Genomic DNA, 27,804 nt, shown 5'->3' on the forward strand with positions numbered 1-27,804 from the left:
TTATTAGATATTACTTTTGTTAGAGGCAATTAAATTCATCTCTTAAAAAAATATATGTTATAACTCTTGGTTTTTAAAATATTCTGTTCATACTCAATGGAGTTTAGCATAGCTATGTTCTGAAGCAATTATGATATGCATACAATGGATTAAATATATAGTTCACAGCATTAATTATTTAATGAATATTTTCAGTTGACCTACCAACAGAAAAACAACTTGAAATCATAAAAGAACAGAAAGAAAATTCAATGAGAGAATTTGAAGAACAGGAGAATGAGGATAAAGAAGAAGACAAAGATTGAAATTCCCACACTGTCAACACAAGATCTTAGCCAAAGATTGTTTCACATACCTCAATTCATTTAATCATTATTTATATTTCTTTTTTGTTGTTAGTTATTTATATTCATCTTATATACATTTTAGGTAGATCATGGCTAAGACCATAGATAGAATATTTCATATGCTTCCAAACATTGTTTTTATCTTGTCTTTCCAAATTATACTATATATGTATGTGTTTATGTCCCTGTGCTTAAGGTATAGTCTTTGTTTTGTTAAAATTATATTTTATTTTGTATAAAAGAATTGAGTGAAATAATGTGAACAGACATTGAAAACAGGTCATTGATAAATCATATAAATATGTTTTTTTTATAATTTTTAAATATTCAGTACATGTATTACCAAATTGACAAGAGTGAAAATTTATACTGTACCTTACATTAACCATTTCAATTAAAAACTACATGTAACTTAACTATTGTAGATAATGATACCACACAATTTCAAAATGGAATATATTTTGTGCTTATTTTGAGTTATATATTATCAATTTCTAAATTAAGATTTAGATTCATTTTTCATGTCATATAAAGTTACCGGTAATGAGTAGTGATAAAATTCAGAATGGAAATCTTTATTCTAAAACCAATTTGCTAAGAACGTTTTTATGACCAAATGTGTTGATTTGAGATTGCTATTACATTAAAAGTATATAGTAGTGTCATACAGATTGAGCTTGTGTTTAGCTACAGATGACATATTTTTCCCAAAATAAAGGCCTTTTGATTCATAAAATTTCATAAGATTGTACCTCTGTTAACATTTCATGTCTTGCCAGCTGGGATGGACTTGGTGTTAAAGTCTTGTTGATTTTTTTCTTATGATAAGTCTACCAGCTGGAGCATTCCAATCCTACTGACAAATCTAGCTTTGCATTTGTGCTTCCTCCATATCTTATATTTGTCAACTTCTTCATGAGGTGAGCCTGATCAGCAATGATGTGGAAAAAAACATTTTCTATACCTTGGTATCAGTATTCTCTCTACTTTCACTTTATCAGTATTACATCCAGTCATCAAAGTTTACCATCCTGCTTATTGATTTTAGAATCATAGATAATCAGTTAAAATTGCACAATATTTTTTTTATAATCTTCATAAGTCGTTCAGTGAATGGATTAAAAAATGTTGAAGCTGCAGTGCAGAGAATATTTAGGTGAGCCTGATCAGGAATGATATGGGAAAAACACATGTCAAGGAATTACTCAAATTTTCTACGAATTATATAATTATGTTATAAAATTTGAATGTAGCCATTGCCATGAAAATGAGAAAAGATACCGTTTTATTCGCTGCTAGACCCTTTTGCGAAATAAACAATCACAAAACATACATAGTCATCTGACTACTGTAATCACTAGCCAGTCAACACTGAGGTTGTGAGTTCGAACCAGCTCTTGCAGGTGCACTAGACTTCAATCTTAATTGATTATGATTACCAGTTTTCCTGTCAAAGGTCAGTGGTTTTCTCCGGGCACTCCAACTTTCTCCACCAATAAAAACTGACCGCCACTGAATAGTCTAAATACAGTGTTTAAAAGTGGCTTTAAAACACAGAAAACACAAAACACAAAAAAAAAAAACACATGGTCATCTGAATGTATTTATTTAAATTTAAAAAAAACAATCATTTCTATGTATCATTAAATATTTTTATTATGTAATGTGTCAATATGTCCATCTACTTCTTCTATCATATCATTTTTTTACATAAATAAGGCCGTTAGTTTTCACGTTTGAATTGTTTTAAATTGTCTTATCGGGGCCTTTTATAGCTGACTACGCGGTATGGACTTTGTTCATTGTTGAAGGCTGTATGGTGACATATAGTTGTTAATGTTTGTGTCATTTTGGTCTTTTGTGGATATTTGTCTCATTGGCAATCATACCACATCTTCTTTTTTATATTGTCCTTTTAGTAACATTGATCATCTTCTGTCTTTATAAGGAGTGACATTATAAATAATATTTTCCACTGGACATTATAGGACCAACAATCAATCAATCAGTCCACATCTTTCATTGCGAGCTCTGTATTTTGAATTATAACAAATCCTCATTGACCAGATTTGTTTTAATTTAAAAAGTTATATTTTTGCACTTATCTGTTTTCATCATTTTATGCAGCATTTTTTCTTTTCTTTTTTGCAGTTTATTTGAACATGAAATCCCTCTGATCAGTTTTGATTACAGTAAATAGGGCATAGAAATAATTAAAAAAAAAGAAATATTGAATAATTTTATCTTTCACCAGATTTCTACCATTTAAAATTATTTCTAAATAATTGTGTTTAAATTCAAATAACATCTTATAGAAGAGTGATTATTGTATCATCAGTTTGGTAAAAATGAGAACTTTCTAATGAAGCTCAAGTCATTTTCTGTTAAATGTATAATTTAATAGTTGTACTGTTTCAGTAGTATTATAGTGCAATCAAGTGTTTTCATCTGAGTGGATTTATGATTTTTTAGATATTTTTAACATAGGTAAATTTGTCACGTGTTGTCATTTTAACATTATTTTATACCATTAGTTGAAATCAATATTTGCCTAAAATAACGATAATGTGGTTTGTTTTATTTTTTGTGGGTAGAAAATTTGTTAATTCAAGATAAATTATTGTTTCTTTGATTCTTCATTTCAGGTTTTTTGTGTTTTACAAATTCTGCATAAACACATAAAGGAAATTTGGTATTGGTTGAATATATATATTTATAGTTTACAAAATCCACAAAATTAAAACCCTGGCATAAAATTGAAACTACAGTTGAAATGCACATCATTAGGTGTTATTGACTCTTCACATAAGTATTAGATTTTCGTTCATGTCTTTATAGGTGGAAGTCTAAAACTTAAGTCTAAAACTCAAGTTTCATATTCTAGACCAAACACTGACATAATCTGTTAAGTTTTACATAACATGCTATCATTTTGTCAGTTTGAAAGTAAATTTTCAATATTGATCTTTATATATTTTTACTAATAAGGCCACACTTAAAAATATTTTGGTTTGCCCAAACCCTACCCAAAGGTTGAGACAGTGGGTAGGTAGGTAGGCATTTTCTTTAAAAAAAAAAAAAGAAATTGTAGTATCAGAAGTTTATTAGTTTTCATGCCTATTTAATTAAAAAAAAACTTCTTCAAATCAGGACAATAAAAGAATTCGAGTAGGCAGCTTTTTTCTGGGTAGGTAGCGTTTGGGCAAACAAACCTATTATTTGTTATGGCCTAAGGTTATCCGGGTGTAAATAATTTTTAATAGTTACACATCTGAGTATTAGATCTGAGTATTAGTTTATGTTATAGTGCATTTTATCTCTTCATTACTAGATTTTCAGGGATTTGTTTTGTTTTTGCATATTAAATAGAAATGTCATCATTGTCTACACAGGGTAAACAGTAGCTAATTGTATGAGCAGTCCTGACATTGTTGAACAAGGAATTTTCCAGGAAGAGAAATTAGGAGTCATCTTAATTTTGTATGTTGAATTAAAAAAAGTGAATTAGGAAACATTTGTATATTAGATCCAGGATAAAGATAGAAAAACAAATTTTACTAATGTTATTTCTGGAAAATTCTACTTACTTACTGTTGTATGCTGAGAACTGTGGATTCATTTATTTTCATGAGTACCAATTTTTCGTGGTGTAAGGAGAACTTGCATATTCATGGATATTTGATTTCGTGGTTTTGCCGAAGTCACATACAAAGCCTATGTATAATTTGTCAATTGTTAAACTTTTTATTTTCTTGTTTTTCTGTACCAACGAAATCCATGAAAATTGGTATCCAACGAATTATAATGAATCCACAGTACCTTTTTGTGCTAGAAGATAGTTCCTGATTATTAAAGATCTTTATAATAAATTTTTAAGAGTGCTTCTTTTGTTGATTTACTAGATAAAAAAGGCTATATAATTGTAGTATTACAATAAAAAATAAACAATAAATTTATACACCTTACATCTTTTTTTGTCTTTTTTCCAAGGCCTCAGTGGTTTTCAGAACTACTGAATCACTCGCCTATCAAAACTAAGGTTGTGAGTTCAAATCCTGCATGTGGCAGATGCAATCTTAACCAACTAGGATTGTCAGTTTTCTTACTAATGATTGGTAGTTCTAACTAACATTCCAGCTTCTTTCATTAATAAAACTGACCACCATGAAATAGCACAATAGTGCTGATAGTGGTGTTAAACACCAATCAATAAATCAATCTTTTTTCAGCTGTCATGAACAGGATAGTTACTATTTGTAATTTACTCACTCACAAGAGGGTTAAATATGGTGATTATATTTGCCTGTGAATAGTAATTGACATCTTTACAATATAATACTACCTTTTATATAATCCATGTTGTTTTTCATTTTACAGTTGACATTATTAGGTATATCTCTAAAAGTGTCTTATAATTGTATACTAAAATTGGAATTGGCACTTGTATTTGTAGTATTTGTATTTTTATACCCTACCTAGTCCGTCGTCAACAAGTCACACATTTTACTCAAAAATGTTTTAACCAATATGCATGAAACTTTGGTGAATTGTTTATATCTATTGATGTGAGTTCCATATCATTTAAAAAAAAAATAAGATTTACTGTTTCCGATTTTTTGGGTTTTGTTCATTTGAAAAGGGGGAACTTTCCAGTTTTCCGACAATAACTCAAGAATGCTTTCACCAACTTGCAAGAAATTTTGATAAAATGTTTATATCTATTGACATGAACTCCCTTTTGATTTTTATAAATTTTTAATTTTATGTTTCTGAGTTACAGGGTTTATTCATAAAAAAGGGGGACTTTCCAGTTTTTGGACAATAACTAATAAATGCTATCAGTAGTTTTCTTTAAAGTTTGGTGAATTATTTATATCTGTTGATGTAGGCTCCCTTTTGAATTTTATAAATTTTAGATTTTACATTTCTGAGTTATGGGGTTTTATTGTTGAGCCTGTGACTTTTGTTTCAGTAAGCTCAACATAAGGATAGTGATCCAGCATCCGCAATAGAGGTGATGGCAGCGTTAGCCAACTTCTTTAAAGCTTTACCCCTTGATAACATTGTCAGGTGGTAGTGTATGGGGGGTGTAAAATCCTGACTATTGAAAAACAAATAAAAGATAAAAAAAAACCCAAAAAACCTCTTAAAAGCTCTATATTTAAGAAGGTGGAAGACCTGGATGCATCATACTTTGTACATAGATGCCTCATGTTACGAAGTTTTTGTCTGTCACATGTCCAATGTCCCTATCCTTATTTTCATGGTTCAGTGACTACTTGAAAAAAAGTTAAGATTTTTTGTAATGTTAGTTTCTCTCTTATGAATAAAAGGATATCTATATTTTGTATGTGTGTTCCATTGCACGGTCCTCATGCCTGTCAGCCAGTTTTCACTTTACCTTGACTTCATTTCATGGATCAGTGAACATGGTTAAGTTTGGGGGTCAAGTCCATATTTCAGGTACTGTAAACAATAGGTATAGTTTATTGGCTGTTTGGATGGACTAAGGTGTACATGTCAAACTGACAGGTGTCATCTGACCTTGACCTCATTTTCATGGTTCAGTAGTCAGAGTTAAGCTTTTATGTTTTGGTATTTTTTTTCTAATACTATATGCAATAGGTCAACTATATTTGGTGTATGGAAATATTTTATGATATGCATGTCAGTCTCACAAGTTTAATTTGAACTTGACCCCATTTTAACGATTCATTGCTCAATGTTAAGTTTTTGTGTTTTTGTCTGTTTTTCTGAAACTATAAGCATTAGGTCAACTATATTTGTTGAATGGAAGATTTGTAAGCTTTACATGTCTGCTTGGTATTGTTCATCTGATCTGGCCCTAATTGTCATGGTTCATTGGTCAATGTTTTGTTTTCTTGGTTAAGTCTGTTTCTTAGAAACTATAAGCAAACGGTCAATTATATTTAGTGTATTGAATGATTGTAAGATGAACATGTATTTCTTGTTTGGTTTATACGACCTTGACCTCCTTTTCCTGGATCATGATAAGTTTGTGATAGTTGTAGTAATGATTTATATTTAGGACTCAATATAATATCAATGATTAGTAAAGAAGGCGAGATATTTCAGCATGTGCACTCTTGTTCATTAAACTAGAGGCCCTTGAGAGCCTGTGTCGCTCACCTGTTTTTACTGATGCTTTGGAAATCTAGGAATAAAGGGCCAAAAACAAGCATTTTTATAGTTTCAAGACAATAAAATCAATGCTATATACAATACAACATTCATTTTACTACCAACTGATAAATCTTTACCATTCAGTGATTACAAGCACTTTGATTACCGTTCTAGGGTTATGCCCCTTTACAAATGGAAAAATTGAAGAATTTTTTAGTTTCTGTTCTCTTAATCAGCTCTACTTTTACAGTTCTTGAGTTATGTCCTTTTATAATGTTTCATGCTAGTGGGGGCATCATCTGTGTCCCTTTGGACACATTCCCCATTTATTTATTTATTATTTTAGAAGTAACTATTAATTAATATTAATTTTAACCATGACTGTATGACATTTTATGATGTATTTAAATGAGCAGTAATTGTTGCAAACTCCATTAGAAATTTGAATTGAGATTATTAGACCACATTCATTCTGTGTCAGAAACCTATGTGTCAACTATCTAATCACAATCCAAATTCAGAGCTGTATCCAGTTCAAGGCCTCTAGTTTAATGTATGTTGTGTCCATACTAGCCCCAAATGTTCAGGGTACGACCTCTGCAGTTGTATAAAGCTGGGCCCTGCGGAGCATCTGGTTAAACTAAATACCCTAATGGGCCAAGTTTTGTTCCATTGGTCTCATTAGTTTCAGAGAAGAAAATGTTTGAAAAGATTACAAAAATTTACGAAAAATTGTTAAAAAATGACTATTTAGGGCAATTACTCCTTAAGGGATTGACAGACAATTTTAGTCACGTTCATTTAGTTGTGGACCTAACTTTGCTGAACATTATTGCTGTTACAGTTTATCTCTATCTATAATAATCATGATAATATTCAAGACTACAAAATTTCCTTAAAATTGCCAATTCAGGGGCAGCAGCCCAATAACAGGTGGTCGGATTTGTCTGAAAATTTAAGGGCGGATAGATCTAAACCTGATGAATATTTTTATCCCCATGTAATATTATCTCTTAATGCTTTAGTTTCAAGAGATATAAGCCAAAAACTGCATTTTATCCCAATGGTATGTTTTAGCTATGTCAGCCATGTTGGTTGGTAGGAGGGGTCATCAGACATATTTATTATGATTGGATTCCCTGGTGATAATTGTGTCCAAATTTGGTTAAATTTGACCCAGTTAGTTCATATACATTTTAAAAGTCATCTGGGTCAAAACAAATTGATTTTTCTTTTGGTTTATTGTTGTACTATATTGTACTTTGACAGAGTAACAACTAATATTGTACCCTCAAGCCTCCTTAATGACAAAAAAACCCACTCTATTTTCAATCTTTGTAAGCATGAGCTGCTTTGAAAGTCTTTCTCTGTAATTGATTTCACTTTTCAATCTGAAATCAAAGTTTTGAATAAAAACAGGAGGTCATGCACAATCTACAACTAAGTTGAGCTGAAAAAAAAGAGATCTCCAAAATTTTGGCTCCTATTACAAGAATGTACTAATCGACTGACTGAGAGAGGTAACAAAAAGAAGAGGGTGAAGGGATATAATATATACAGACACAACTTGCATAACAAGAACAAGTTTATTTCTAATAAAAAACAAGAGTGCACACACTGAAATGTCTCGCCTTCTTTACTAATTCTTGATACTATCTTGATAGACCTAAATATAAAGCTTTATTACAACTGTCACATAAACTCAACATTAACCAAGAAAATGAAACATTGATCAATGAACCATGAAAATGAGGTCAAGGTCAGATGAACCATGCCAGGCAGACATGTACAGCTAACAATTCTTCAATACAACAAATATAGTTGACTTATTGCTTATAAATAAAGAAAAACAGACCAAAACACAAACACTTAAAACTTAGCAATGGACCGTGAAAATGAGGTCAAGGTCAAATAAAACCTGCGTAACCGACATAAAGATCATAAAATATTTCCATACACCAAATATAGTTGACCTAAGGCATAAAGTATTAGAAAAATAGACCAAAACTCAAAAACTTAACTTTGACCACTCAACCATGAAAATGAGGTCAAGGTCAGATGACACCTGTCAGCTAATCATGTACACCTTACAATCATTCCATACACCAATTATAGTAGACCTATTGCATATAGTATAAGAAAAACAGACCAAAACACAAAAACTTAACTATAACCACTGAACCATGAAAATGAGGTCAAGGTCAGATGACACCTGCCAGTTGGACATGTACACCTTACAGTCCTTCCATACACCGAATATACTAGACCTATTGCTTATAGTATCTGAGATATGGACTTGACCACGAAAACTTAACCTTGTTCACTGATCCATGAAATGAGGTCGAGGTTAAGTGAAAACGGTCTGACAGGCATGAGGACCTTGCAAGGTACGCACATACCAAATATAGTTATCCAATTACTTATAATAAGAGAGAATTTAACATTACAAAAAATCTGAACTTTTTTTTCAAGTAGTCACTGAACCATGAAAATGAGGTCAAGGATATTGGACATGTGACTGACGGAAAGTTCGTAACATGATGCATCTATATACAAAGTATGAAGCATCCAGGTCTTCTACCTTCTAAAATATAAAGCTTTTAAGAAGTGAGCTAACACCGCCGCCGCCGTAGCCGCCGCCGCCAGATCACTATCCCTATGTCGAGCTTTCTGCAACAAAAGTTGCAGGCTAGACAAAAACCAGTTTCATGATATAACAAAATATTTCATTCTACAGTATGTATTGGCATGGTAAACAATCAAACCTGTAAATTTGTAATCCAAGTGACTTATTGAGTAAAAGAGACTATAAAAGTTAACAAAATATGTGTCAAAAGCCCGACACACTATCATTTTCTATGTTCAGTGGAACGTGAGATTGGGGTAAAAACTCTTTAATTTAGCATTAAAAGTAGAAAGATTGTTTCATAGGGAACATGTGTACTAAGTTTCAAGTGGATTGGGCTTTGCTGAGCACAGCTGGATACGCCCCCAAAGGTCCAACCGTGAACAGTAAGGGCAAAAATGGACACAATATTCAAGCTTGATACAGGTATGAATTTGGATTGTAATAAAATATTTGACATATTACTGTGGATTCTTTATTATTTGTTTGACACCTATTGTCGTGTATTTCGTGGGTACAGGTGAACCACGAAATTAAATGTTCAACGAATAACAAAAAAATCTATAGGTTTGAAAGCATACTTCGTAAAACCATGAAATCAAATATCCATGAACATGTGAGTTGTCCTTACTCCACAAAAATTTCTCCATGAAAAAGTCGGGTCGGTTGGTCGGGAAAAAAAAAGAAAAGAAAAAAATATCTTTCAAGACATAAAACTGATATGCAAAATAAATATATATATTTCACCTTTCTAATAATATGTTTGTCTTACTAGTTTGTCATCATTCTTAAATTTTGTTCGATGAAATAGTATTTCTCAGCTGTAATAAACATTGCATGACGTTGTCTAATAATTTCCCGTTAAAAAGGGGTGCACGGACAAAGACGAAATTAAATCGTCTTTCACAGACAAGAAAAAGAGATTCATGTCCCTGGCTCTTAATTAAAACTTGGTGAATAATAATAAGCACAAAAACTGAAAAAGACAAAAATGTAAAAACGTCGTACGAAAATCAGTTTTAACACACGTGTCAAAAACGCAATAGACTCGTCCATTGGAAAAACCAGAATATCGGGTTAAATACTAGTTGTCATGCATTCCTGGTTTTTATCCAAATGGACGATATTTTTTTATTATCTATGAAAACAGGAAAATTTCAAATGATTTGTTAAAATTCAGTACTTTAACTCGATGTCTTGAACTTCCACCTGTCCATATTTGGACAGGTCTATTTCTATGAGAACAGGCATCTTATGGACTGTGAAATAAAGGAAACGAATTTATTGTGTAACTGGTTTTAAACACAGGTTTCGTTCCGCAAAATTATTTGCGCAAACAACATTTCAAGGTCATTAATAATTGATTTGTGTATTTTTAGAAACGTAAACTGAAAGTTTCATTTTTTTACAAAAGAAAGTGTCATCACTTCTGTAAGTGATTTATGCATTTCCTTTCATATAAAAGGATATTTTAATTATTTTTCAGGGATAATGCATTTGTTAGGGTCGGCGAGAATAAAAAAGCATGAAAACTTAATTTTATTTTTATTCTGGAAATCAGCAAAATCGGGTCGGCGGATCTGTAAACCAACAAATTAAAAAATCCTGGCCTTAATAATTAAGTTAAAGAAATTGAAATTGGTTATATGAGTTGAATTTATATTCAATTAAAGATTTCTTGCTGTTTTGCAATACACTGTGCTGTTGCGCAATACTTAGTAAATCTGTTGTCAGACTGCAAAACAAATTAAGTTCAATTAATTCCCTATGTCATATTAGAAATGATTGAAATCAAAAGGGAGCTTACATCAATAGACATAAACAATTCAGCAAAGTTTCATAAGAACTGCTGAAAGCATTTTTTGATTATTTATCCAAATACGGGAAAATCACCCTTTTGAAAGAATAAAAAGAAATGTAAAAAATAAACTTTATGAAATTCTAAAGGGAGCTTACATCAATAATAAATAAACAATTCAGCAAAGTTTCATAAAAATTTTGAAAGCATTTTTGAGTTTTTGTCCAATAACGGGAAAATCCCCTTTTTTGAATAAAAACCCTTTTACTCTGAAATATAAAATCTAAAACTTATAAAAAATCTAAAGGGAGGTCATGTCAATAGATATAAACAATTCACCACAATTTCTTGCGAGTTGGTGAAAGGATTTTTGAGTTATTGTCTAAAAACTGGAAAGTCCCCCCTTTTTTAATGAATAAAACCCTACAACTCAGAAACATGAAAATCTGTTTTCAAAAATATTTTCTGATGATGCTATGTTCAATCACATGATAAAGGTTAAAATAAAAACAAACATTATATAAGATGAATAAATTTTGACTAGATATCTTTTTACTGGCACCTAATAACAAGTGTACTGGCACATGATAATACTTAAATTAAACAATCCTAAGTAATTATTTACAGTAAAAAAAATATGACTATATATAAAGGTAAATAATATAATCCTAAAATAGTCAAAATACGTCTGATTTTTCTCCATGTTTTTCAATTTAGTTATTAATATCTAATGATGTAACAAGATAATCAAATATCATAATTAACCAAGTTCTCATCATTCCATCTAAAATATTCTAAGATGTCTGTTTGATCTCCTCTTGTATGTACCACATATTTGAAGAATATTCTCCTGAATTCTATCATCACAAGACAATCTCAGTCTTTTTCAGAATTACCATTTAGATCTGTTAACACTACTTAATCTATTTTATGGCAAACTCTTTTCTTCTTCTTCAATGAACCAGCAAGCAGTGAATTGGGACATTTTCACAGTCATAATGTGGACATCTGCTAATTCACTCCAGAATTATCCAGGTTCACCCAAACCAATTACATCTGAGGATGTAGTGCCCTCCTCATTAGGGTCCTCCTCCAATCCCTCATATCCAGGTATACTACACCCTGTATAACCTCCATGGTCTATACAATACTGTATCAGTGACTGCCAGTACTCATCCTGAAATATAGGTCATCACAAATAGATTAATGAAATATAGGTATTCATATAGCTAAAACTCAGTTTATGGAACAACTCTTTTAAAAAGGAGAAGTTGGTTGATATTAGCAACAAAAGAGCAATGCATCACTGTTATAGTCAGTAACTTTTCTGAACTAACTTTCTCAGTGCAATCTCATATGTTCTTTATGTTATACCTCTGATTGAGATTTAAAGTTTGTGAGGGTCAAGAACTAAACAAAATAATCTTTAATTCTGCCATATGTTTAGACACATATCTCAAATCAGGAACCCTGTCAGAGTTGATTTTATAGATATTAACTTAATCCTGTAGAAAATGTAATTTCTCGCTACATTGAAGACCTGTTGGTGACCTTCTGCTGTTGTTTTTTTATTTGGTCGGGTTGTTGTCTCTTTGACACATTCCCCATTTCCATTCTCAATTTTATTGACTATCAATTTTAACTCCTCTATCTATTTTTTGGCAAAATGTTCAAGAGTTAATTTAAAGCTTCACATATTGTATTTAATATTCAGATTTTTTTCTGCCAATGGATAGGGTCTCATTGACTTATACACCTGGCCTTGCAGTCATAAAACTTTACTCAACTCAAAAATAGTTCTCATACTCACTGCTTGTTTATATTCTCCATTGAGGTCTTTCTCAAGAATCACGGTCATAAACCTCTCAGTCCTAGAAAGTTTTTCTTATTCATAAGGGGCCTTAATCCAATCCTCCTATTTCCAGTTACTTACAATTGTGACCACTGCAGACAACCAGGAGCTGGCAGCAGTGGAATACGATATAAAGGAAATAAACAAACAGAGAACCCTGTGGGAAACTGATGAACAGGCCTTTCAAATCTCCCTTGTTCTGGAGAACGAGAAAACTTTGTTTGGCATAGCAAAGTGGGACAGGGAGATAGCAAAATGAACGCTATCAAGAGGAGGGCCTGGCAAGAAATTGCAGATTTATAAATTAAATGCATAAATGATGGTTTTTGGAGTACAAAATTTTCAAGCACAAATTTGTATTTGGAGAACATATTTTGTACTCAGAGTACTGAGCAAAGTTTTATGACCAGTCATATAGTTTTCGAGCATGATTTTTGTACTCAGACTCGAGAATCAACCAATCAAATTGCTGGATTTCATGTTTCGAGCATGATTTTTGTGCTCCGAGCACTGAGCAAAGTTTTATGCCTTCAAGGCCAGGTCTCGTTGTATAATAAGTTTATTCACAACACTTGTGGTGAGTATATTACCTGTACAAGTACATATGGATTCCCTATAATGATAAGTAGTGACTGTGCTCTGGTGATGGCCACATTAAATCTCTTAGGATTACTTAGGAAACCCAGTGTATGTTTCTTGTCAAATCCTAGCATCTTCTCACTGGAACGAACCTGTAAGAATAATAGATAACTGTGAACATGTGTTACTCAAATCAAACACCTTTTTGGAGCTCATGCTGAAGCAACACATTGGACATAAACAACTTTAGAGCAATTAATTAACAAATTTGTGTACAGGCTTGTAAGCAGATTTAGGCAAAACCAAGAAATTAATTATATAACAGAATGCAATTTTGCATTAATTCAACACAGGTACACAAAAAATAAACAACTCTACAATACTGTAAATTCAGAAATCATTTCAAAATTGCAGAAAATTGACCATACTAGTCTGTGACCAATATGGACAATGATGTCTTAAATTTATTTAGTTCAATTGTGCATTTTTAAGCTATATATTTTGAGAAGATGACCTAACTATCTCCCTTATGCAAAGCTCTGATTCCTTTCACGGATTTGGCTATACTTTTTGAACCTTTTGGATTATAGCTCTTCATCTTTTATATAAGCTTTGGATTTCAAATATTTTGGCCACGAGCATCACTGAAGAGACATGTATTGTCGAAATGCCCATCTGGTGCAAGAAAATTGGTACCGTTAATTTTATTAAATCTATCCATTGCTACATAATTTAAAGACAGGGGGTTTGATTTTCATTGACAAATAAAGGTATAAAACTAACAGTAGATATAATGATAACTTGTCTTTCTTGTCCCTGGAATTCCTCAACAGAACCAATCTTAATGGAGGCCATACCAAGTTTATCTATCAACAGTCGAATCTTCTCTACCTGTGTAACAATATAAATGAAGACTGAATTACTGTAACCGACAAATCAAGGGTGTGAATTTGGACAATATTTTGATAGTTATATTCTTAATAATAGTTTATAGATCATGCAGATGTTATTTCACACATGTTCCACTTCAGATGTTACATCTGTGTTATAGTTTGGTTGACAATAATTTTTTGGTCTTTCAATTTTATTATCACAATCAAATTTTCCAAGACTTTTTGATATACACAATTCAAAATCATACAATACAACCACTGGCCAGGAATTTTAGAACAAGAGAAACTAAGGGCTCTTAAAGAGTCTGTGTTGTTCACCTAGGTCAATGTGCTTAATCAACAATGGATTCCTTCTAAAATTGTTGACAAGAATACAATTCATGACAAAATACTTATTTTTGTTGATCTTGTATTGCTGATTCTTTTGTCTGATTATTTTATCTCTGCCTTCTTTAATTTTTACTCAAACACAAAAGAGGTAAAAAAAAGTCCTGGCAATTACTTCTTTGAAGAGTGACACTCTACTAGCTGCATCAGCAAAAGTTTACTTGTTTGTAGATCTTGCTTTGCTCATCATTTGGTTATTTAATGTTTCTATAATCTATTAAAATTTTATAATATAAGGCAAAATGCAATAAAATTGAGGGAAAAAACATCATTGAAATGCAATAGCTCCAATAATGAGTTGCCTGAAAAATTCTTCCAAATAGTCTTAAATGTAGATCTTGTCTTGCTGATTATATTTGCTAGTTTAAAAGTTTTTATTTATCTATAATATTTTAAGATATAAGGGGGTCTCATTGGGGGGTTCCGATCCCGGATCCCGCTTACTGTTTTGTCAGATTCCCGTATCCCGCTTACACTATGTACATAAGCAATTCTCATTTTTTTTTCATTTCCCACGTCCCGCAAGACCTTATTTCCCGTTTTCACGACACAATAATTTGATTTTCCCGTGTCACGCTTACAAAAAATCGGCAATCCCGCATCACGCTTAGACCCCAATGAGACCCACATATAAGGCAAAAACGCAAAAATTGGTAAAATCAAAGGGCAATAACTCTAAGTAGGGGGTCAACTGATAATTTCAACCAGGCACACATTTTATAGATCTTGTCTTGCTGCTCATTTTTGCATTTTAAAGTATGTCTCCATCTATTTTTGTTCTGAAGGTAATTGGCAAAAAATATAAAATTTGTCATTAAAGGGCAATAACTCCTATAAAAAGTTGTCTGACAGTTTTGATTTTGGATGAGCAAATGTTAGAGTTCAACATTCTGAACCAATTCGCTTTGTCAGAATTTCTCTATTAATAACAGTTTTCAAAATAATAGACAAAACTTCATTTTCCCCTTATGATCTTTTATTAGCCATAACGACCATCTTGGTTCTCGGGCCAGATCTTTAGACATACATTCACCTTTCATGCAGGTGAGCTAATAAAAAAATAAAAATAAAAATATCTAGAACATCCAATAAAGGACACTTCCTATATGAAAGGTGATAGGACATGCCACTGGAATAGGTTACCTTTTCAAGCTTGGAAAAAGTTTTAGTTGGTCAGGAAAGCTATCAAAAATATATGATAAGATCAATAAGTTTCCAGAATTGCTAGGTCTGTCATCTTTCTTGCATGCAGGTGTTCCTGTCTATGGTTTTACCGTAACCAACCAATTTTTCTCTTTTGACACTTCGGTAGTCAACTCTTATATTACACACCACATGAAACCCAAACAATATGGGAAAATTTTACATCTTTTCCTACACACTATACGAAAAATTAAGGTATACATATTTTAAAATCTAAATTATATGAAAAGGGTGGGGTAACAGAAACCCAGCGGCACCCCCTAACAATTAAGTATTGAAGAAGCCCCCCCCCCCTCCTTGAGCCTTATATATATATATCATTTTCCAAGGAAAGTTTATCAACTTGATTGAAATTATACCTAAAATAATCATTTAAAATATTGTTTATAAAGTAGGTATTTATATTTCCCATATACAACAATAAATTATTGAACTAGAAACAGAAAAATTGAAGCATCAGTTACTTTCAACATACAATAATGTAACTTAACAAGAATAATATCCCTTATTTCTTTTTTCAAATCTATTTTTAATTTAGAGATGTAAATGCAAGTTTAATAATAAATATTATTCCAATAAGTTTATTTAAAGTTCAAATACTAACAGATATTTTGATTATCAAGGATTTGTAAGTCTTACTATACAAATCCTTGGTTTAATCATTTAAAAGTAAGCCAAGGAAAATTACTTAATAAAATTCAAAATCTTAAATATAAAAAATATCATGTAAACAAGTAGAAATGATATATAGTTCACAAGATCAATATAATTATAAATAATATGTCATACCATTTTTGCTGATCATGTATTTCTAATTTTACCTATACTGATATCAATTGGTATAACCCATAATGTTATCATATTGCTTGTGTTAACCAAACCAGAACAGTTCATTCACAAACAGGGGTTATTTAAATTCTTGTCTTAACCAACTTTAGAGCATCCACATTTTATATAACAGGGGTTACAACTCTATTATAAAAATATTTTCTCACTATCCTTTCTATTTTATGCATAAATAAAATTTCGTTTTTCTTTTAAAATTAAATTAAAACAAATTGAAAATAATATAAGAAATCTTTTATTGATATAAATAGGAGATTATAATGTTAAAATACTAAGTTGAACCTTCTATTTTTCATAATGGTATATCTTCTTTGCGTTAACCAACATGATGACATGCCAAAATAATTTTATTTTAAGAATTCTGGAACTTTTTTGTCGGAAATAAATCGTTACAAATAACTATGTTGTTCGTGACGTCATTAGATGGGACAATTATTTTGAGAAAGATGAATGGAAAATAGCAAATCCATAGTTTGATTATGAAATAATGGTGAAAATGTGACAATCTAACTTTGCGATAAAATTAATATGAATTTTTTTTTGGAATTATTATTCATGTAATGTGAAGGAATTCAGGAGATATTGAAATATATTGTTACTATGTATTTTCTAAGGATGTATCTATTCGAATTAGTTCAACATACAGTTGTTGCAGAATTAAAAGTAAGTAAATACAATAACTTTTAACAGTATGTTGTGTAAACAATAGTAATTATAGTTTAAAAACAAATAACTCTGTGATCCTGGTCATACATTATTGTCTGTAACAAAATTCACTGAGCATCTGTTTTATCTATCTTACAATTCTTATTACCCCCCCCCCCTCCCAACCACTAATCATTTATATAAATGGAGTTGGGAACAGCAGAATATTGCAAAATAAAAAAGAACTTTCTCAACACAACCAAATTGTATCAATTTATCATAACATTTAAATATTTAAAAGCTTTAAACCAAAAGCATTAATTCACAAAACAGCCAAGACCATTTAAGGCCAATTTTGCCTGGGAGAGTTGCAAAATTAGTGTTTAATACAATCATATAAACTATGAACACTGCATCATATGAAGAAACAAAACTTATCATTTTTCTAACCTTTCTAGTTATTGTACATGTATTAGCTCTGATTTGCCATTAAAGCCTAATTTGAAATTGAAGCTAAAAAAAGGGACCTTATCAACCAACTCCTTTAAGGTGTGTATTATCGTAAACATTAAATAATAAAAAGCTAAATTTCAATTGAATATCTCAAAGCTTAGCTTTTGATATAAAACAGAAAACAATTCTTAGACATAAAGACAGACGAAGAATTGAATCTAGAACGTTGAAACTAATATTTCCCTTATGATATAAAGAAGAAGGTGTGGTATGATTGCCAATGAGACAACTATCCACAAAAGACCAAAATGACACAAACATTAACAACTATAGGTCACTGTACGGCCTTCAACAATGAGCAAAGCCCGTACCGTATAGTCAGCTATAAAATCTTTTTTACTATGGTAAAACAATTTCTTCAACTTGTTGATCATAGTTTTTTTTAGCAACAATCACCCGAAACCAGGTTACATCAAATTGCCAAAATATATACAAGTGAAAAGGTGGAAAGATATTTGTGTTAACTAAACCAGGTCAATGTATACAATGAAGGTGTTCCAAATTCTTGTCTTAACCAACTTATGGGTTATTTCCATTTAATCAGAAGGGGGAGAAACTTCTTAAAAATTACAGAAAAATTATGTGCCAATTTTATTTACATTTATTTGTTGCTTTAAAATAAAACAAATGAAATGTAAATAAAAATAATAATAAAGATAAAGAGATAAAAAGAAATTTAAATGTTGTGGACATTCATTTTTCACTTAAAATTTTGGAACATAATCATAAATCTTATGAGCACCCCTATCAACTGGAAAATGTATTCTTCTCCTTGTGTTAACCAACATGACGATGCCTTATTATAATCTATATTTGGTAACATAGAACTTTTCTGTTCTTAAAAAACTGGTATATATAATATCAGTGCTTGTGACGTCATTAGAATAGATCAACATTTTTAAAGGAGAAAGATATATATATATATATAATTTAGTTTAGTCTAATTACATAATTAAAAATTGTGTATAGTATTTTGAAAGTATCTACTCAAATAAACCTATGGTTTTATCAGTTCATTGAGCATCTGTTCCAAAATTCCTACCCTGATCCCCCCCCCAAAAAAAAAATAATAAAGAGAGGGAAACATGTCTTTTAAAATGACTTTTAAAATGACTACATGAATAAGCATGTTACTCAATAGAAACTCAAACCCATTTTAAAGTGAGATGAAACATTTCAGAACTGTAAAGCCTGGATGTCCCTTTTTTAATGTACAGTGTAGTTAAATTACTGTCTTATTGACATATACTCCGCACTTTTTCTTATCTTCCTTATACCATAAACAAAAACTCTAAACTCAATATTACTACAAATATGCCATGTTCTAGTGCTCATTATATAAAGGGGTTGGGGTTGGAAACAGCAGTAGATAGCAAAATAAAAAGTCTTTGCTAAAATCAACTGAATTTATGATTTTGGACAAATTACCAAAACATTTGAAACCCAAAGCGCTAATATACATAACAGCCAATACCATTTAAGACCAACTTAGTGAAGATTCCGTTTAAATGCAATTATATAAATAAAGGACTGGGGAAAAAAACAAAGTCAACATTGTCTGCAGAAGTTGTAACCTGCTTTTAAAATACAATAGGAAATTTATAGATAAAATGTGTCATTAAAATCATGCTGTTACCATGTTGTCCATCAGCAATTTTCTTCATCATATTTATATCTAAGTACACAATAACTTGGCTATCAAAGACAGAAATAAATATTTGGTACTTTTTGTAGGTACATGTATTGAAGGGAAAACTGAAATTAGATGATTTTCTAAATATGTCAACGGACAGTATTTACAAGAAATTTAATTTTTGTCAAAAATTACCTTTCCAAATTTCACACACAAATGAATATTTCAAAGTTTACAATTTTGGTATGGAACATTGTGGAACAAAAACAGTTCCTCAGAACATAAAGTCTGTCACAGAGGAAGTATTAAATATATAGAACAGTGAAACTAAAATACCTTTCATAAACCTTTCTTAAGGGGCAAAACAACTTCTTCAAAATGATCAGTTTATTTCAGTAACTATCACCCAAAACCAAAATAACATATTAAATTGCCAAAAGATATACAAGTCAAAAAGTGGGCTGATATTTATGTCAGGTAAATGTGTAAATAAATACTGATGGGAGGTGATTCAAATTCTTGTCTTAACCAACTTATGGGCATTGTCCATTCAATTAGAAGGGGAGTAACTTTTTAAACTACAGAAATTTTATGTGTTGTACTTAATTACATATATTCATGCTTTAGAGTAATCATAAGAAAATATATATGAAATGAATAAAAGTTGCAAACATACAGAGATGAAAGGAAATTTAAATATTGTGGATGTTCATTCTCCATTTAAACTTTGAAACTTTTATTTTAAATCTTCTAAACACCCCTATCAACTTATGGTTTCTTCTCCTTTGCGTTAACCAACATGATGACGCATTAGATTAATCTATATTTGGTAACATGGAACTTTTCTGTACTAATACTAAACTGGTATATAGTATATCTATAATAGTGATGTCATTAGAATAGAACAATATTTTTAAGAGAGAAAGATGGATTGTAGTATTGGATTTGTTATTATAATCTTCATGAACTGTGTGCTGCAGCCAAATAATGGAGTAAGTTTTAATACTAAATTCATAACCATTCATAGTAATTTGATTTAGAAAATTAAGTTCAATAGGAATGATCAACCCTTTTTTGCACCTAATTCCAAAGCAGTTTGGGCCATAACCCTTTTGCAGTATGGAACCTTGTGGTTCAATTTCATAGAGATCAATACACTTATACACAAAATATTGTCCAAAAACAAGAAAAAAGCTAGTTTTGGCCAGTTAGGACAATAACCCACAAAGTTAATCACAAGCTTCCTTTTGTATTGTGGGACCGTTTGGCACAATTTCATAGAAATACAATCACACTCAAGTTACAGTCTGGAAAACAAATGTCTTCAGACAAATACGTCAACAATGCTGTCAAAGTCATGTTATTAATCAAATGGCTGTAAAAATTAGTGGTCATATATATAAAAGTTTTTAAAGTCAAACGATGACATATGCCAAGTGATGGCAATAGGTCATGATCAGACAGCAACAAGAAATGAGTAATTTAAACAAGAGGATCTCAAGAGCCTGAATCGCTCACCTTAATTCTTTTGGTTAAATCTCTCAGCAATGATTATTTTGGCTTTTCAATTTATTTAAATGTTCTTTGGATCTTCCTATTTTCTTCAAAAGCAAAAAAAAATCATTTTCTCCTATGTTCTATTTTAGCAATAGGAGCTATGTTTCATTACATACAAGGAAATAAAATTTAAACTAGATACTCTGAAACTCATTTAGCCTAAGTTTAGCTGCAGTTTCAAAGGAGAAGATTTTTTAAAGTAAGTCAACATGATGAACAAATTGTGAAAAAAGTCTTTAAAGGGCAATAACTCCTAAAGGGATCAACTGACCATTTCAGTCACGTTGACTTATTTGTAAATCTTACTTTGCTGAACATTATTGCTGTTTACAGTTTATCTCTATCTATAATAATATTCAAGATAATAACCAAAAACAGCAAAATTTCCTTAAAATTACCAATTCAGGGGCAGCACCCCAACAACAGAATGTCTGATTCATCTGAAAATTTCAGGGCAGATAGATCTTGACCTGATAAACAATATTACCCCTTGTCAGATTTGCTCTAAATGCTTTGGTTTTTTAGTTATAAGCCAAAAACTGCATTTGACCCCTATGTTCTATTTTTAGCAATGGCAGCCATGTTTGTTGATAGATCAAAACTTCGGATACAGTTTATAAACTATATACCCTAAGGAACATTCAGTTAAAATTTGGAAGTATTTGGCCCAGTAGTTTCAGAGGAGAAGATTTTTGTAAAAGATAACTAAGATTTACGAAAAATGGTTAAAAATTGACTATAAAGGGCAATAACTCCTAAAGGGGTCAACTGACCATTTCGGTCACGTTGACTTATTTGTAAATCTTATTTTGCTGAACATTATTGCTGTTTACAGTTTATCTCTATCTATAATAATATTCAAAACTACTGGATAGGTAATAACCAAAAACAGCAAAATTTCCTTAAATTACCAATTCAGGGGCAGCAACCCAACAACGGGTTGTCTGATTCATCTGAAAATTTCAGGGCAGATAGATCTTGACCTGATAAACAATATTACCCCTTGTCAGTTTTGCTCTAAATGCTTTGGTTTTTGAGTTATAAGCCAAAAACTGCATTTGACCCCTATGTTCTATTTTTAGCAATGGCGGCCATGTTTGTTGATAGATCAAAACTTCGGATACAATTTATAACTAAATACCCTAAGGAACATTCAGTTAAAGTTTGGAAGTATTTGGCCCAGTAGTTTCAGAGGAGAAGATTCTTGAAATAGTTTACGACGACAGACGACAGACGACAGACGACGACAGACGCCAAGTGATGGCATAAGCTCACTTGGCCCTGCGGGCCAGGTGAGCTAAAAAGCATTATTTGCAGCATAAAAATGAGAAGTGTACCTGTTTACGATATGGAGTAATGATACCAATGTCTTCTGGTTCCACTTTCACATCAGGATCATTGAGTATTCCCTGGAGATATCTGATTACTTGTACAGTTTCTACAGGATTAAACCAGGACGGACTGTTTCCTTCCCTCAGATCTGTTCCCTAACAAATAATAGGCTAGATTAATACAAAATTTCAACAACCTTTTTTATAAAATAAATAAACTTGATTAATGCAAGACTTCTGTGGGACAGAATGGACATCTTACTCCGCAAATTAAAAAAATTTGTAAGGGTTCCGCGGAACCCAGTGTCTCGCCTACTTTTGCTGTAAATCGCAGGCTCAACAAAACTGAGGAAAAAAGTCAATAAAAATATTCCTCTTGATACTATCTTATGATTGTGAGAAGCTTATCTATCCAATTTTGGTAAAAATCTATGATAGTTTAATGTATATAATAAATGTTTTGAAAACTTTAACTGCAGACTGTATGTAAGGTAAACTGGAAGAAAATTAAAGTCCATTTAAAAGAAAAATACAGAAAAAATGGAGTTCTGTTTTTACAAAATTTACTTCTGGATAGTATCTAATAATCATAAATAAGCTTCTGTCAAAGATTGGTACAAACCCAGGATAGTTTAAGAAAGTTATTAAAATTCTAAAAACTTTAACCACAGAGTGAATGTAATGTTACCCAGCAGAAAAACTAAGTCCATTTATAAGTAAAATACGGAAAAATGAATTCATTTTTTTACAAAATTTACTTCTGGATACTTTCTTATGATCATAAACAAGCTTCTGTCAAAGTTTGATACAAACCCAGGATAGTTTAAGGAAGTTATTAAAATTCTAAAAACTTTAACCACAGAGTGAATGTTATGTTTCCCCGTAGAAAAAACTAAGTCCATTTATAAGTAAAATACGGAAAAATACATTTATTTTTTTACAAAATTTACTTCTGGATACTATCTTATGATCATAAACAAACTTCTGTCAAAGATTGGTACAAACCCAGGATAGTTTGAGAAAGTTATTAAAATTTCAAAAACTTTAACCACAGAGTGAATGTTATGTTTCCCCGCAGAAAAACTAAGTCCATTTATAAGTAAAATACGGAAAAAATGGAATTTTATTTTTACAAAATTTACTTCTGGATACTATCTTATGATCATAAACAAACTTCTGTCAAAGTTTGGTACAAACCCAGGATAGTTTGAGAAAGTTATTAAAATTTCAAAAACTTTAACCACAGAGTGAATGTTATGTTTCCCCGCAGAAAAACTAAGTCCATTTTTAAGTAAAATACGGAAAAAATGGAATTTTATTATTACAAAATTTACTTCTGGATACTATCTAATGATCATAAAGAAGCTTCTGTCCAAGTTTGGTAGAAATACAGTATAGTTTAAGAAAGTTATTAAAATTTAAAAAACTTTAACCACAGAGTGAATATTTGTGGACGCCGCCGACGCCGACGCCGACGGAATGTAGGATCGCTTAGTCTCGCTTTTTCGACTAAAGTCGAAGGCTCGACAAAAACAAAATGAGACAAATTTATATATCTAGTGGATGTTAAGCATTAAAACTACACAATTTTGTCTTGCTCATTTATTTTAAGGTGCAAATACAAACATTTTTGATTAAATGGGATGATGGACCTTTGATATAAATAAAGTGACGGTGAAAATCTTTTAAAGGATACATTTAAATGTTATGTCTTCCTATAATTATAAATTGTTATCACAGAGATATGTCTTGCCTCTTTGTGTTTTCGATAATGCAAATGTTGAAATCAAAATAGGAATACTTTAACATCTTACACAAGTAATGAACCATGACTGAGTTACATGGCTAATTAATCTCCATATAAATGAGATGTGCCAGTGCTTATACAACTGCATACCAAATACCATCATGACCATTGACTTATTAGAAGTCATTCCCAAATCTAAATACAAACATTAAATAGTAGTATAAACTATAGAAAAGTTTCAAAGTCAATAAGAGGGGGTGGGACTATATAATCTCTATGGAAACAATACTTGCAAATGCCAATAAATTTGCATACCAAATATCATTGACTTAAAGATGTGACATGATTTTTTTTTGGATTTTTTTTTGAAAATAAATATTTATTTATACATAATTTCCCCCAATAAAACATCGAAAGATATATAATTATCGTTTAAATGGATAAATTATAAAGTAAAATTTATCGATCTGTTGACCTACTAATTATGCATATTTCAATCCAGGAAGTCACTCAGAACAAGGCTGTGACGTCAGTGGTTACATCAATCATATTTGACGGACGGGTGTATACATAATTAGCGCTATTTCATATCCGAATATCTTAAAGAAAAATACATGACAGTGATTAAAAATGGTTCTGTGTGCTGCCAGTGGGTGCAACAATAGACATAAGAAGGACAACTTAATTAGTTTTTTTCGTTTTCCAATTAACCCGCAAACCAGGAAGGTGTGGACACATTCTTGTAAGAGATGGGACTTCCTACCAGGCGCTAGTCATAGACTTTGTTCCGCCCATTTTACAAATTCAAGTTACGATGGTGACCCAGAAGTAATGAAGAACCTCGAGGGATGTCCTACCATGAAGCCAAAACTCCGTCCAAATGCTGTACCTGACATTCCATTGACGCAACCAACAACAGATGAGCCAAAGCTACCTATACCTAAGCATGGAGCTTATGAGAAGCGGAGAAAAGCTGAGGTAAATATATATTTTTTTATCTTCGCAAATATTTTATTGCATCCCCTTTTAATAATATATATTTTTTTAATAATTTCAATATCCAAATAAATATAGCTAAGTGTTGAAAGTTTAGTATCGTGTACCTCCTTAGTGTACCTCACTACCTGTTCACGTGTGCAGGTGTGTACATCGAACCATAAAGTTACATCGATCAAAAGTTACAGGTATGCGGCACACTTTATCCCCAATACTTGGTTACCTTTTGTAGTTGAAAGCTAAAGTTGTCATTCCCCAGGGTGGTGATAGGTAAGACATAGGTAATACGCAATATTGCTTAACATGCGGTGAATCTGTGTACATCAATGATCACCTGCGGGTTGCACAAGTTTCATGTGAAAGTTTTTGGTCAAGGTAGTTTCTGATGAAGAGGTAGTCCAATTAACTTGAAACTTAGTACACCTTATCTGTATCGTATGATATTTCTATTTTAAATGCCAAATTACATTTTTACAGTCAATTGAACATGGGAAATGATAGTGCGAGTGGGGCATCCATGTACTTTGGACACATTTTTGTTTATAATTTACTAATTTAACACCTAACAAAACTTTTATTTTTTCAACATATTGACTAATAAATGTTGTAAATCCCTTTCAGATTGTGTGTTGCAGCATTGCACTACAAAGAGAACTGCAACAGAGATAGAGCTTTCACTAAAGATGGTCTGCAATGCTTCAGCATGGTTTATCCCAAAGCAAAGAAAGGCAAAGAAGCTGTTGTTAAATCCAGACCTTCACCAGCTATTTATGGTATATATTAAAATCCAAGTTGTGGTTATCAAAAAAGATAAGAAGTTGTTTGATTGCAAAAGAAACTATCCATGAAAACTAATATGAAGTGTATGTTATCACTACAAATAACCTAACGGTCTTCAACAATGAGGAAAACTATACTGTATGATAAGCTTAAAAAAGGCACTGTCATCAAAATATGAATTAATTAAATTGAGAAACTATTGGCCTAATTTTAAACAACATCATTCATATAAAACAATTTTTAACAGACATTTGTATGGTATGCAACAAAGAGCTAACATAGTTTTTAACCAAGTGATCACAGCTTGTACATGCTTTGCTATAGGATGTCAGTAAAACACTTGATGCACCAATTCATTTTTATTTAGTAAAAATTAAGATTAACATTGTAATACTTGCAGTGCACAAAATTTGAAAATAATATTGACTATTTTTTTGTAGATTATGTTCTGCTGATCAAGCAAGCTGTTGTTTCCAGAAGGAACATGACTGCTCGTCCTATTCAAATGCTGCAGGGGATGTAAAGATACTTCAAAACCATTTTCCTGTCAGTTTGACACAGACATTCGAGACATTCCAAAAGGCAGACCTCATTGCAAGACACAGGTCCCGCTTTCAGAGATAGAGGAAAATTATTGAGAACAGTTTAATGTTTGTACGATATGCAGTGGATGATCATTGTAAACTTTTACAGGTGAATAATATTCATGAGTTTTGAACAATGCAGGCTTTGTTCATGTTATTTATTGTGAAAAAATATCAACCTTGATTTTTTATTTAGCAATAAAAAAAAATGGTAAAAGGTACACTTTTATTATTTAAATTATTCTTAAAAACTGTTGATCTACTGTGCAAAGACAAAAAGTCAATGTTTTTATAAATACAAGTGTTTCATTTAAAATAAATAGTTACAAAAAGTCATCAGTCCAAACTTAATTCATACAACTGCATATTTGAAGCCACAGTATTCTTCAGACGGGAAACTGTCTCTAATTTTTTTCACAACACATGCAGGCAAGATCTTTCTGTTGTGACGTCCAAGGCGATGCCATATCCACTGAACAAATCTCCTATATGCCATAAACCTATATTTCCTACAAAGCAAAACATCAATTATAATCATCTACAACTTTCAGTACCATACTTTTAACTAATGTGAATATATTTACAAACATACTAGAAAGTTATAATGAAAAATTTCTTATTGACCTTTTTTTATTTTCGAAAGACCAAAACATTTTAAATCTGTTGTACCTGTCATTTTGTGTTGTATTTAGGTTTAAAAGAAATATTTAGGATTGATAAATATTACCTAAGGTGTACTGCCATGTATATATTTGCTACCTATGTACATGATGTATATTATTATGACACGAAAGAACTTGGGCCTTTCTGTATGTTCAATATGCTTTGAAATATATTATGTATAAAAAAATTGTATCTGTGATATTTGAATTATGAATTTATCTGTGATATTAAATTATTATTTAATTCATCTGTTAGTTTCTTTATTGAATTGTCAATGATTGTACTAACTCTGTACAATTAAAAATATTGAAGTCACTTAAGTATTGTCTCGAAAACAGTGAATGAACATGGATTCAATAAAACAATAATTGATTTGAAATTGATCCAACATGAACATGAACCTAGCCTACTACTATTTCAAAACTTACTCATTGATGGGTTCATTGTCGTCAAATGGACCAACATGCTCCATGTATGCATACATGCTGACTTGCAACACATGACGGTTTAAGCAGTTGGCAATAAAGACCTCATGTTCTGTGATGCAGTTTAAGTCATCTGGTTGCATTAAATAGCTTACAGCTGATATGTCTGAACAGCATACACATTCATCTGCCGTTGTCATGGAATTGCAGTTTCCACAATCACACATATTACATGAAAAAAAACCTTGTTTATGT

At 31.3% G+C, this 27,804-nt stretch overlaps 3 protein-coding genes across 5 annotated transcripts in view; 1 reads left to right on the top strand and 2 right to left on the bottom strand.

The window, feature by feature from the left end:
• The window catches only part of LOC134727755 (histone deacetylase 6-like), a 47,266-nt gene extending 45,335 nt beyond the window's left edge, over window positions 1–1,931 (top strand). For all 3 annotated transcript variants that reach the window (XM_063592145.1, XM_063592153.1, XM_063592159.1), the window contains one exon: window positions 196–1,931. In XM_063592145.1, coding sequence (XP_063448215.1) covers window positions 196–305 — 110 coding nt within the window. In that variant the 3' untranslated portion in view covers window positions 306–1,931. The remainder of the gene's footprint in view (window positions 1–195) is intronic.
• An 8,719-nt stretch (window positions 1,932–10,650) lies between these two features.
• LOC134727778 (RNA helicase Mov10l1-like) overlaps window positions 10,651–27,804 on the bottom strand; it is a 46,677-nt gene continuing 29,523 nt past the window's right edge. The window contains exons 17-20 of the mRNA XM_063592169.1: window positions 22,361–22,510; window positions 14,130–14,237; window positions 13,358–13,498; window positions 10,651–12,092 (exon numbers count right to left, since the gene is read on the bottom strand). Coding sequence (XP_063448239.1) covers window positions 11,943–12,092; window positions 13,358–13,498; window positions 14,130–14,237; window positions 22,361–22,510 — 549 coding nt within the window. The 3' untranslated portion in view covers window positions 10,651–11,942. The remainder of the gene's footprint in view (window positions 12,093–13,357; window positions 13,499–14,129; window positions 14,238–22,360; window positions 22,511–27,804) is intronic.
• Window positions 26,318–27,791, bottom strand: LOC134708853 (P2X purinoceptor 7-like). Its single transcript, XM_063569322.1, has 2 exons — window positions 27,553–27,791; window positions 26,318–26,970 (listed from the first exon to the last, which is right to left on the bottom strand). Exons 1-2 carry the CDS (start codon window positions 27,774–27,776, stop codon window positions 26,814–26,816), a joined length of 381 nt encoding a protein of 126 aa, XP_063425392.1. The 5' UTR covers window positions 27,777–27,791; the 3' UTR covers window positions 26,318–26,813.

Source organism: Mytilus trossulus, chromosome 1 (genome assembly GCF_036588685.1).
Source record: "Mytilus trossulus isolate FHL-02 chromosome 1, PNRI_Mtr1.1.1.hap1, whole genome shotgun sequence".
In the NCBI taxonomy this organism is placed as follows: Eukaryota; Metazoa; Mollusca; class Bivalvia; order Mytilida; family Mytilidae; genus Mytilus; species Mytilus trossulus.

Coding starts and splice junctions, on each gene's coding strand:
- LOC134708853 (XM_063569322.1), bottom strand. CDS start 27,776: ATGTGTGATTGTGGAAACTGCAATTCCATGACAACGGCAGATGAATGT. Junction 26,971..27,552: donor GACAATGAACCCATCAATGA/GTAAGTTTTGAA, acceptor TTTGCTTTGTAG/GAAATATAGGTTTATGGCAT.